The sequence below is a fragment of the Liolophura sinensis genome, chromosome 8 (genome assembly GCF_032854445.1).
Source record: "Liolophura sinensis isolate JHLJ2023 chromosome 8, CUHK_Ljap_v2, whole genome shotgun sequence".
NCBI lineage: Eukaryota > Metazoa > Mollusca > Polyplacophora > Chitonida > Chitonidae > Liolophura > Liolophura sinensis.
Window position 1 is genome coordinate 47,511,064 of NC_088302.1, and position 13,098 is coordinate 47,524,161.

At 37.5% G+C, this 13,098-nt stretch overlaps 1 protein-coding gene across 1 annotated transcript; it reads left to right on the top strand.

Moving 5' to 3' along the window:
- The first annotated feature begins 4,014 nt into the window (after positions 1 to 4,014).
- LOC135473614 (cytochrome P450 10-like) lies at positions 4,015 to 10,931 on the top strand. Its single transcript, XM_064753474.1, has 9 exons — positions 4,015 to 4,143; positions 4,686 to 4,877; positions 5,200 to 5,396; positions 5,903 to 6,093; positions 6,843 to 7,063; positions 8,113 to 8,271; positions 8,504 to 8,749; positions 9,964 to 10,167; positions 10,809 to 10,931. Exons 1-9 carry the CDS (start codon positions 4,015 to 4,017, stop codon positions 10,929 to 10,931), a joined length of 1,662 nt encoding a protein of 553 aa, XP_064609544.1.
- Positions 10,932 to 13,098: the final 2,167 nt, after the last annotated feature.

Sequence of the window (13,098 nt, forward strand, 5' to 3'; positions counted from 1 at the left end):
GTCACTGAGAAGAAGCAAGACCGTGATGTACGCGAAACTGAGTATGACAAGACAAGTGAGGCATCTCTTTGAAAACGGATAAAAAGTATTCATGAAATTGCATCCAGCCACTAAATACTGGAACTTGACGATTTTTTAACTTTTGTAGTCTGTAGTTGAAAGATGTAATTAGGATCAAAGATTGACATGTATAGAGCACCCGTGTTAATTTTTGATCTCAATGATTAGCATGAATGTATATAAGTGTGTATAGTGAGTAGATGAATTACAGACTTGCGTACTGCTGGCATTGAATTCGATTGAAGTACATGTTATATAAGCCTTTTCCATGTTTTGAGGTTCAAATCGAGACACTGGGAAAGTAATTTTTGGGTTCTTTTGGTGGCAGTAAGTTGCTCGGGAAAGTTCGTCAGTAACATGTGAGCGCTTCCTCCTGTCACCAACGTCCTATCCTTGAGCCTCTAGACATTTTCCTAATATACTAGTGTCAGTTCGAAGGTCACCAAAAAGTGTAATCGTGTTGTTATCCAGCAGTAAGTCAATAAGCAATGCAGGTGTCATATGAAATAAAGAAAATACAACGTTCCTGGCCCGCAAATACAATGGTGGTATCTTGGCTAATCCGTTAAGAAAATCACGATTTAGAAGGCGCTTTTGCTCCTGCGTAGATCCAATCATGTTGAATAAACTTCACATTGAGAAAAGAAATGTCGTAGTGCATAAACTGTGTCCAAGGAAAAATAAATTTGGACAACATAATCGCCAGGTTAGCACCGCAAAAATCACGATTCGGCTGCACCTGGTGAACACAGATTTAGAAGAAATCCGCTTTGGAATGGCGTGTCACTTGCACATGGAGCCCCACCCACGCGTTTTCTGTGGTCAGAAGTGACGGGAGAGAAATACTTCACAAGCGGAGAACATGCTTCCCGTTCTACAACATCACATCTGCTCACTGTAGCAGGAGAGAGTTGGGAAGCAGGAGGAGGTGTGGAGAGAGGAGCAATAATCCATTCAAGAATATTCAAGGCACTTGTGAGGCTATCATCCCTATCGTTCTTATACGAATCTCATCTTATGATTTAAACTTATAAACACATTGATTTTATTTCATATTTCGTAATTTACAATAGGTATTTCACCAACATTTCAGTGTTGGGCACTTGACATTCCCTCCCATACCCAACAACCTAAAAAAATATGTAGAAATCTGGATTCCAAGAAAGCACCTTGTTGCTCACCAGCAACAGTCCTTATAGTCCTTATTACTTTAAGTGAGTGCGTTATTTCAGGACGACACAGAGACATACAATTAAGTAAATAAATGACCTTATAATATCCACATCACACTACACTACGCAGTCATGTACATTGTCTGATGACCGTTACACATATAAGCTACTTATTGCCACTGTAAAGATTCGTCTCTCCATGCAGTCACTTAATGACGTTTTAACGATGCAAGTGGAAAGGCCAGAAGTTAATGACACATTGTGGCTGCAATAATAATGACCTTCCAAAATATTAAAGAAGCACAAAGCAAACGAGGTCAGAGCTAGAACAGATTCGCGTTTCGTGTAATTACATGGTAACAGAGAGCATACGTGCAACGTGTTTAATTATGATGTTTAATTAAAACTTATGCATTTATTGATTTTGACTGGATATTACCTCATGCCAGAGAAAGTGCAACAGGAAAGTGAAATTGGCCATGCGACCTGAGTGACCAGTCTTTTTCTGAGATAGTTCTTTAGACTACACGTTATGTTATACATACCAAACCGATACACACATTTCCTTTCCTAATTGTCCATAACTAATTCATCAAAATAAAATGTTTAAAAAAGCTCAAAATAGCTAATTAGTGGAAACTGCAAGTTTGTACACGTTGATGTATTCCAAGATTTCAAACAAATACTATTTTTTGTATTATTATCCACAGACTTTTATTTCTATTTTGTTATAAAAGTCAATGCCATATTAACATATGTGCCGTTGCCATAAAAGTGACGAGCGATCAGAAAACTGTGTCTATGAAATCTTGGAAATCTTGTATAAAAGTTTTGGTTGTCGCCAGCAATTTTTAGTTTAGTAATACTACTCAATGCTGGGAAATTAGAAAACCGCCTGTTATCAAAATCACATCAAAGCTTTCAATAAAACACGTCAACTGGATGTGAAGGTGTGAGGTTAGGATGAGCAAAGCGACGACTAGGACGTTTAACTTAGTTTAGGTGTCATTCAACGACAAAATGGTTTCCTGATAAAGCTTTGCAGGATTCAATGCTTACCTTTCTTGAGTAGGCAGATTTTTTCTTTATGAACCACAAATCATAATTGCATCAACCTTTATTTGTGTTACTTGTTTGCCTCTATACTGTATTGTGATTCGGAAACTTGTCTTACAATGTGTCATGAGTTCTGTCCTCCACTTTCTGAGAGGAATAAATGGTATCCAAGTAGCACGAAGGATTTATAAGGTCACGTTGACCGTTTCCTTGCTAACAGAAAGCAACTTTTGACATTTGAGTGGGTAAAACTGTCCAAGAGGCTTTGGTCAATCACGGTAATCACACGGCGCCATGCTAACGCGCAGCTGCTTTATAGAGTTGAAGCTAGGGACGTGCATGCGGATGGAAAATTTTAGCGACAAAATCTGTTACTTTCTACGCAGATTTTAGGATCTTCCCATCATGTGACATATATCGGAACCAATCAAGATCAAGTCTTTTGCACCGCTGGGCGTCAAGTGTTTGTCAAGATACGCAATTTTCCCACAAGGGCACGAGAACCTTTGTCTCAGCTGGTCGTTCTATTCATAAATCACTCCCGTGGCGTTCGTAATGCCGAGGCGAAATTAAGTATAAAAGGAGAAATGCTGCGATTTTTGGAAAGGAACAGAAAAACGAGGAGAGGTAAGAGCTACTGGTCAGGGAAAAGAAACTAAACCAAAGAAGAAAAACTACAAACAAGCAGGAATCCATTCAAGGTGAAAATAGAAGACAAGAACAACCTGACCAGCACTGAACTGAGACCAACAAAGGAAGAGCACATACCACGTTGGAAACAAGAAGAGAAGAAGAGAAGTTTTCCGTTCCTTACAACTAACAGCAAATATTTAAGAAAACTGGACTTCAAGCAAAAGCATTAATTAAGTATCCGAAGAATTTCTAAACAAGAAAAACTTACTTTTTCACTCGGACTACTGTTTAAGGTAGGTAAGCTGCATTTCTTGTTTTCCCTTGTGTTATGTTATCATTTTGTCTTCGGTCTTTTCTGGAATGACTGAAGTCTCGTTCTGGAATCTCTTGAAATGTTTAAAAAGAATTATATTCTTATGACTTTGGCAATTTTGCGACAATAAAGAATGCCCTAAACATGATCTAATGACAAAAATGTTTACAATTTCTTACTAACGGCATGTAAACTACATTATTAACAAAAGGCTTGTAGGTAAAGTAAAATATTTGAAATACGATAGCTGTGATGAAAACTGTGGACATGTGTCTTTGTTCTATGCGAACCATGATTAGAGGGATCAGTTGTAACTAGATGACACAATGGTGTTGAATAACCACAGAACCTATACTTAGAACAGCATATCTCCGGCCGTAAGTGGGAAGGTCCTCAGCAACCTGCGGATGGTCGTGGGTATCCCCCGGTTTCTGTCCGGTTTCCTCCCATCATAATGCTGGCCGCCGTCGTATAAGTGAAATATTCTTGAGTACGGCGTAAAACACCAATCAAATAAATAAATAATAGATAGAATAGCATTCTTCAACTTTTGAGATTCAAGGCGTGCATACAAAATTAACACGTACTAAATTAACAGTATCTAGTAGATCAATAATTCAGATGGGGCATTGAAAATTGTGTTACTAGAAAAAGTGACATGAGTGTATCTAGAATATCAAAACGGTGTTACAGAAATTATAATTCCACCATTAGCTAACAACATGTTTATAAATTATTCATTTCAGATTGTATCAATACCTAAGTGAACTTTGAACAAGAATGACCTCGGCCGTATGTCAGTCCCTCATCAAATCTGCTGCCCAGGTCTTACCATTAAAGCGACTTGTATCCACGTCTTCCCATCTCTCCGCCCGTGCACTATCACCAGACGAATTAGCCCACGAAACTGTAAGTACATTAGAAGTGAGTTTAAATTCCCAGTACAGGTACAGACCATCATCGATCTCGTTCTGTGACCAACATTGCAGTATTGGGACGGGCTACGTTAGAAATTAGCAATAGATGGCTTTAGCTAGATATCCAGTTTGGTCCATAAGAAACTGTCGGTCTTTCAATAGTATATTAACTGGCTGGAAAGGATATGTTCAAACTATATTGCATGGAGAAATATGATTTCGTGATTTTTGTTCAGCAATTCTGGCCACAAGAACCTTTCTTCAAGCCCACAGGACTCTGTATATTGTAAACTGCTGTATCTGGGGTAATAAGTATTGCCCAAATGGCTGTCCTTATGTTTTGACATTACTGAATACACTTATTAATAAGGCGTGTTTCCTCGAACTATTGCTTCATCTTCCCTTTGCTACTAACAATAAAACATAACATCTATAAGCATTACCACATCCGTAAACATTACTGCAAACTGCCAGTTCATTGTGCATTTTCTTTCTCTTCTAAAATGAGGTTGTGAAATGTTCATTTCATTACAGTGTCCAATCACAAGAGCCGTTTCAGCGTTACAGAACACATTTGGTGTCACCAATGACTTCATCGAGGAAGAACAAATCAGCACAGGTGTTAAACCGTTCAGTCAAGTACCCGGACCTAAAGGGCTGCCTGTTGTAGGAACGCTATTTGATTACTTTAAAAAAGATGGTTTACGGTTCAACAAGATGTTTGAGGTACGTCAAGCCATTCGAATACGAATCATGTAAAAAAGGCACATGTATTACCAGACAAGACATGTTACGTAATAACATCGATATAATTATTACACAGGTAGTTGATTTTCAGTTGTTAAGCAATATGAAATGTGGTAGAACTTCTACATACTGCATGTGGACTGTGACGTTAGCGGAGCCATGAAAGGTGTTAACACTGCACCGGCAATGTTGCCCATTTGTTCCCAATAATGTTACAGTGCAGAAATGCAAAAATTTGTACTAGTAGTTGGCGTGATTTCGCATGAGTATAAACTAATTTCCACAACTTTGTATTTCATAGGCCTATCAGCAGCGCGCCGAAGAATTCGGGCCAATCTTTAAAGAAACCATTGCAGCAATTTCCACCGTTGTTATAAGCGACCCGTCCGAGTATGCCAAGGTGATCCAGACTGAGGGGCGTTATCCGATCCGAAGGGAGATGGAACCTATGGCCTATTATCGAACACAGAAAGGGATGGGACTGGGGCTCGTTAATTCGTAAGTTCTACGTGAAGCGCTGATAGAAGTCACGATAACCAACCATTTTTGCTTAATAAAAACGGGTATCTCTTTGATAAATTGTTACCTTAGTACCCTTGAAAACCATGTAGGTTTTTCATGAATATGTATAACTACTGTAGTTATATGGTAACGTCTGATGGATTTTTGGCCAGTGTGTCCTGTATATTATTAAACATGACTAACCCTAGTCTCCTGTATTTTACTAAACAGGACTAACCCTAGTCTCCTGTATGTTACTAAAAATAACTAACTCGAGGCTGCTGCTTTAAGTTAGGGAGTTTGTCAAATACCTAGTTGGTTACATCAATTCTTTTTTTCTTCCAAAATCTTGTCCGCTGTCACCTTAAGTACGGCGTTCAAAACGGAGCAAACAAATAAATAAGAAAAATAAATAACAACTATTGTAATGGATCTTATTTGCCCAGACATTGCAAAGCTTGGATTCAAGTGATGACTGGATAATAGCTCTGTTTATTTTACAGACAAGGGGAGGAATGGCACAAATATCGAACTGTACTTAGCAAGAAAATGTTGAAACCCAAAGAGGTGTCAGATTATTGTGGCTCCATGAACGAGGTTGCCAATGATTTCATGGATAGACTGAAGTACATACAGGATGAGAACTGTGAGGTACCAGCGTTAGAGAAGGAACTCTTCAAATGGGCGATGGAATGTGAGTAATAGCCGTATTGTGCTTGATACGTAGGTCTGTGTTACTCTTCTTGTGGATTAAACATCCTCGAGGCCTGCGTAAGCCATGGTAATAGGGGTGTGCAAGTTGCTACTATACATGAAATGAGGTAAAGTGACAAGAGGCCGTATTTCACCAGTTTCGTGTGACCATTTTATCACACTGTCGTCGCTCCTCTCGTTTTTCTCGTCTTAATTATATTGCAACGTTTTATTTAAAGAAGTACAAGATATATTTATATAGACCTTTTCACTGAAACTGTGCGTTTAATTCAACACTTCTATTATAAATACAAATGGTGGTTAAGAGAACTGGAGACAGTCCCAATATTCCACATGGCTTTAATCAGATGTTAATCGCAACTGAGGCCAGATTAAAAAACACATTATTTATGCAGTGTAAGACGAAGGTATAAGTATGTTTCTCTGGACGGCCGTATCCTACTTAATAAATTTTCTAAGCCACATCAATGCCCTTGCAAGTTCAGGATTCTTGTTAAAACGTTAGTTCAGCAAGACTCTTTTAACTCGTTCTTAGAAAATTATCTATATATTTATGGAATTTGTTATGGTGGAAAATATATTTCACAAAAATTGAGATACTGCTGATATGGCGTAAATCCATCATCATTCATTCGTTTTATATTATTAAATTTTGAAAATCAACATATATTATGAAAAGGCTATCTTACAAATGTGCTTCACAAAGTTTTGCAACTCTTTTTATTCCAGCTATAGGAACTGTTTTGTTCGAGGAAAGAATAGGATGCTTTTCAAACCCCACCCCTCCTATGGCCCAAGGCTTCATCGATAACTTGATGGGATATTTTAAATGTATGCAACCACTGATGTACAACATTCCCCTTTACAAGATTTACCCAACGAAACTCTGGAAACAGTACGAGCAATATGCAGATAACGTTATTGCTTTGGGGAGGCAGTTCGTTGACAAGGTAAACTGGGTCTATTGATTTTTTCTTCGAATTTATTTAATTGCTTTTGATTCCATGTGTATGAAAACTCATAAAAATGGAAAAATAATCAAGTTTAAAAGACGGTATAAACGAATTTTTTCCAAGTGAGTGACAAGTTCAAATTTTTCAATCGTTTCGCATTCCTTGAGAACGTACAAAATCATTAAATTCGACTGTTTGCAGACGCAGTCTTAGGCTAGTTGATCAGAAATGACTTTGTATACATTATTGCTTCTTACTGGATTTTCATTGATTACATGTAGAAAAAAAAGAAATGCCGATTTAATCACACACATCATCTACAAATTGCTCCATCGGTTTCACTGTGAAATACGTATTATTGTTCGGTCTGGGTGACACTTTTGAGTAGTTGTCAAAATGAGGAAAAAAAAAGGACGAAAATACCGATTTCTGTTTTCAAGACTATTTTCTGAATATGTTTCTGATCATCAGGTCAGGTAATTCATGTTCAGGGTAAAGTTTTTCCTTTATCTCCTATTTTTCTGTGAAGTCTGTTAGCCGAAGTGTATTGATATTTGGTCACCATTTCGTGCTAAATTTTGTACTTAGAAGTAGGGTTAGTCAATTTTCAGACCAGATTCTGTGCTATACCCAGTTTCTTCAAAATAATCAAAAAACTGTTTTATTAACGTTCAGAGATTACTCCTGTTCATTTGAATAAAAGAGCGGTCTGACAGACAAATAAATGTATAGTATGTTACAAAAGAGTTAATCTAATATTTCACTGATATGCCCTAATATGCTAAATTTTAATTGGACTGGTCGATAACGAATTTGTATTTGTATTTCTTTATCATTATTTCAAGTTTTGTCGATCTATTCATTTGATAAGGGCCTAGAGTGTATTTTAGCAGCTGACAAAAAATGTAGAAAAGTTTTTTTTAGCCTGAACAGAATACTGCGAGTTGTTTGCATGGGATTTACTTTCAATTTTGTCCTTCACAACTAAATTTCTTTGCCAACTATGACGATGTGAAAATATGAAGGAGCCACTGTTATTATTTCAGAAAGTCAACGCTATTAAGCAGCAAGTAGATAATGGTGTTGAAGCATTCGGGCATGAAGAAAAGTCGGCGTTTTTGACATATTTGTTGTCCCAGAGTTCTCTAACGCCGGAAGAAGCTAACTCTTCCGCAGTCGACCTGATGATGGGTGCGGTGGAAACGGTAAGATAAAAAATAAAACACATGAATCAATACTCAACAAAAAAATGTATCGAAAATGTTAGAAAATCAGCAAATAGCAACCACCTTATCAGAACGAGTCAAACTGTCTCCTCCAATTTGAGAACAAAATGCAATATCTAATGGATTTAATATTATTTGTCAGATTTGACAAAAGTAAACGAATTCTCTATTTATTGAATTTTATTTTCAATGTTTTTTATTTTCGTTTTAGACTTCCAATGGAACAATATGGACACTGTACTGTCTGGCCCAAAACCCAGAGGCCCAAGAAAAAATATATGAAGAGTTGTCAAAGGTTCTCCCAGAGGACGGGGAAATCACTGCCAAGAACTTAACGGACATTCCCTACATAAAAGCCTGTTTAAAGGAAACGTTTCGAATTTATCCAATTACATTCGCCACAAGTCGTTATCTGCAGGACAACACAGAGATCGCTGGATATGAGGTGCCCGCGGGGGTGAGTTATCAATAAATTACTTTCCATTTTGAATTATTCATAGAACACCAAAAGTTTTGACACCCTCAAGGACTAACTGATCTAAACTATTCCAGATTTAACGACTTAATTTCTACGATAATTTTCACGACACTGACATCAATAATGTACGATCAAAATTGTAGTTACTAATTAATTTATTTACTTCCCTCCATTTGTGGTACATATGGCCTTGGAACTCATGAGGCTACTGTTTGTCTCATTACACACATAATCCCTTCAAAGAGCCTTCTATAGTCTGTTTCTTTCAGAGAGTCCCATGTATACAGCCTTGTAAAATCAGTCATATTCTCTACCAAAATTGCCTTTAACCAGTGACACGGAATAATTCAAGCTCTACACATTCATATGTTGAACGTCCATATTATTACAAGGAAAATGCAGTTAAAATGGGCGTGGAGAGTAATTTGTTTTACAATGGTTGCACCAATAAGCGGTTAGAACTCCATGCAGTAACACAGCCTGCACTACTCTCTCTCTGTGAATACACCACATCGCTTTAATTTCCTATCACCCCTGTCTAAAGCCGTACTGCCGTGAGATCATATACTACAAGACATAAAATAAAATTCATTTATTAAGGTTATATTATACTAAAACGGGTAAACAGTTTCAAACATGGCAGTGTCAGTAACAGAGTTTACAGTTAAGTTAATTGCAGTTTAGGAAACTTCACATCAGTACTCTTGACACAATATAGTTTCAGCACTCGGCCTTGTTATATATCCGACAGATTTTTCTGAACACGGGCTTAACAACATTTTTGTGTAGCAACTTTCCGTATACCAGGAAAAAATTCATAGATATCCTGATTTCACCGGTTACTTCTGACCATTTGCGAACTATTGCACTTGTGATGCTGCTCTACTTTTACTGGCTATGTTCTTTTACATTATTGTTAAAACAGCGATTACATAAATCTCCAGTGAACTCTGACAAAAGTATAGGCCATGAAGATTAGTGTGCATCACGATAATCAGATGAATTGCACGTATACAACGACAATCATATTTATGTGGTGAGGAATCTGGGCTTCACTGAACTTGAGCTGGATCTTCAAGACTCAATCATCTGAACACTGCCCAATGTTTGTCCCAACGTTTCTCTTGGCTTTAATGAAATGAAATAAGCAAATCATTCCCTTTAACGTTTATATTTACCCAACCTGATTCCAGACGCACGTGCAGGCAAACATCTTCGGGATGGGCCGTGACCCCAATCTGTTTCCAGAGCCCGAAAAGTTCCTCCCAGAGCGCTGGCTTAGGGGTAACACGAGTACGGACTTGAGGGCCTTCTCTAATCTGGTCTGGGGACACGGGGCGAGAATGTGTATAGGACGGCGATTTGCCGAACAGGAAATTTACATTGCGTTAGCCAAGGTAAGTTACATATTGCAGTTTATGCATCAAATCCCAACTCCCATATCTGAAATCATATTTGGGGGAATGTTTGTTACTTCATCGTCTGACGAAGAGAAAATGTTATTTGACCAAAATATGTCACCCCTTAATGTCAATATACTGGTCTAATTGAGATATGACACACACCTGCACCTATGCAGTTTTTAATGGATCAGTACATTAATTTGATCAAAATCTCTCACCAATGCGGTCGCTCTGAGTTCAAGTCCAGTCAGCAAGTCAGCAACCTGCGGATAGCCGTGGGTTTCCCCCGGGGTCTCCCGGGTTTCTACCCACCATAATGCTGACCGCCGTCGTATAAGTGAAATATTCTTGAGTGTGGCGTAAAACACCAATCAAATTAATAAATAAATAAAAGTTATTCTTGTGAACCGGGTGAATATTCTTGTCAACCGGGTGAATATTCTTGTCAACCGGGTGAATATTCTTGTCAACCGGGTGAATATTCTTGTCAACCGGGTGAATATTCCTCGTTACTTGTCGGTTATACACGATATGTCGGTTATCCACAATTATTCTTCTCTACGCTGGAATTTTCATTCATACATTTGGGGGTTATTAACATATCTGCTTTTAATCTCCGAATTTTGGTTTTACAGATTATCAAAAACTTCCGCCTGGAATATCGTCACGAGGATCTGGAGCCTGTTCTCAACACCATTATGACACCCGACAGGCCAGTCAAAATCGCGTTTGTCCCCAGGAACAAAGCCTCGAGCTAACAACAACTCGTCGTTGCATGAAATAAAAAGTAACTCTGGTTTTAGCTTCATGTCATTGGCCTTCACAGTCATATACAGTCAGCATTTCATCAAAATTCTTCTTTTTTCGCAATGTTATTAGAAACACAAAAATTCTATCTCGAAAACAAATGTAAAAACATTTTTTTCTATGAATAGTATTTCCGTAAATTGTGGAAGGATTTAAAACAATGTTAGCCTAAGTTTTAATGTTCAAATATCATAAATATCTGAATATGATAATTGTTAAAGCTGTACATATCGGCAGCATTGCAATATGAGGAACAGGTCATTTTAATATAGGGCATAAATAATGACTGGGAATTAAATTGTCTTGTTTTGTAATGAGCAACATTTAATCATTAGCATTTTTTTTCAAATTTTTCAATATTGGTTGTGATTGAGGCATTTCCGTTTCGTTACAAAACCAAGATGAGAATATTCGATGAAAAATTACAATCAGATTCATTGCCAATCCGATTGTATCTCTTATCAGGGGCCATGATTGACGTAGTCGTTGTTAATTGCTCGTGACAAACGAGATAGCGGGTTCAAAACCTATTCTACCTGGAACGGCCTCGACTTTAAGTCAGCAGGTTTGTCAGGTAGCCAGCAAAAGTTGGTGGTTTACTCCGGACAATCCGGTTTCCCTCCTGTAAACATTGTTTAAGAGCTAGATTCTTGAGTGCGGTGTGAAACATCAATCAGTAAGGATTATAACATACTCCTTGTTATAAAAAGGTAATATCTATCAAAAACAAAAGTGAAAGAAAGAGAACATCAAAAATGGCATATCTCTATGATAATATGATATCAAAGACCAAAGAATGAATATTTCTGTTTTCTGCATTTGTTGTCACAACAAATTAGTTCTCAATGTCAATCTAACTGGATATGTTTTAGTTTCGAATTATGTCCAGTGGTAATATATAGCTTGCCATTAACAATTAATAAGAAAATTATTTCACTTGAGTACAGCACATTCACGTTGTGTGATCTGTGAAACAATCTATATTTTCTTCGAAGACATTTTGTCACCTCGTTCAAGATTGTTACAAAAATGGCCAGCCTTTTTCACTGGACGCATTCAGTGGGCAAAAGGGTATGGCGCTCATTGTGTAACTGGGAAACTTTTGCTGAAAAATGAGCACATATATAACTGGATCATGTCAGTCGCAAGGCATTGTTGTCAATTTGGAGAATATATCGCCTTTCTATCCAGCTGAACAGTTCTACAGTCACACGAACTTTTGTTCATCATAGATCTTGACGACTGTTCAGAAGACAGAACATATTGGATTTTACATTTTCTGCTACACTGCAGTATTTCTAAATTCGCAAAGAAACTTCACAGATTTCTACGGCACAATCATGCAACCTATATTTTGTGTGATTCATCACGAGAAATGGCCGCCATTTTGAATTTTAGTGTTCCTCTCTAAGTGTCTCTAAAACAGTACGATGTCTAAAAATTAAACTTAGTTCATTGGCATACAATGCCCATCTTATGGCCTTGCGGAACGCCCGTCAATTCTGAAGCCACCTGAATTGCGTCCATCTTGGATGGTACTTTCCCTGCACATATTCTTCTTCTGTTCTGTGATACGTCCCACTTTTTGTGTAGTTTTAACAGTTAAGTTTGGCACAATCATTGTAGATTAACCACCCAAAACGGTGTTTTACAACATTGATACCGACATATTTTGGTGGGAAGAAGATCCCATAATAATTCTTATAAGCACCTTTGTCTCCCAGGCTGCAGCAATTATTTGGAACTGTTTTTCATAATTACAATTCCTTTCGCAAATCCGCTAAATTAGACCTTGCATTATTCATTTTCTTACACATTCCTTATTTCTATTGATTTTAAAAGTATTTCATTTCCAGAGTGTTTCCTCTTCTGCAAAATTTAGCTCTTTTCGTTACATTGTACTCAAAAGCAACAGTAATGCCGTATACTCTGAAGAGGAAAATGTTACTTAAGGACTCTGGTTTCAGTATTATTTTCGTTCTTAGACAGAGCTTCAAACGGTGCATTAGTGGACTAAATTTCATTTTAGAACGGATGTTTTTGCTACTGCTAATACTTTTGTTAATACAACTGTGTATACAATTACTATACTACTAGAGGAATACGCTTGCTTCTACT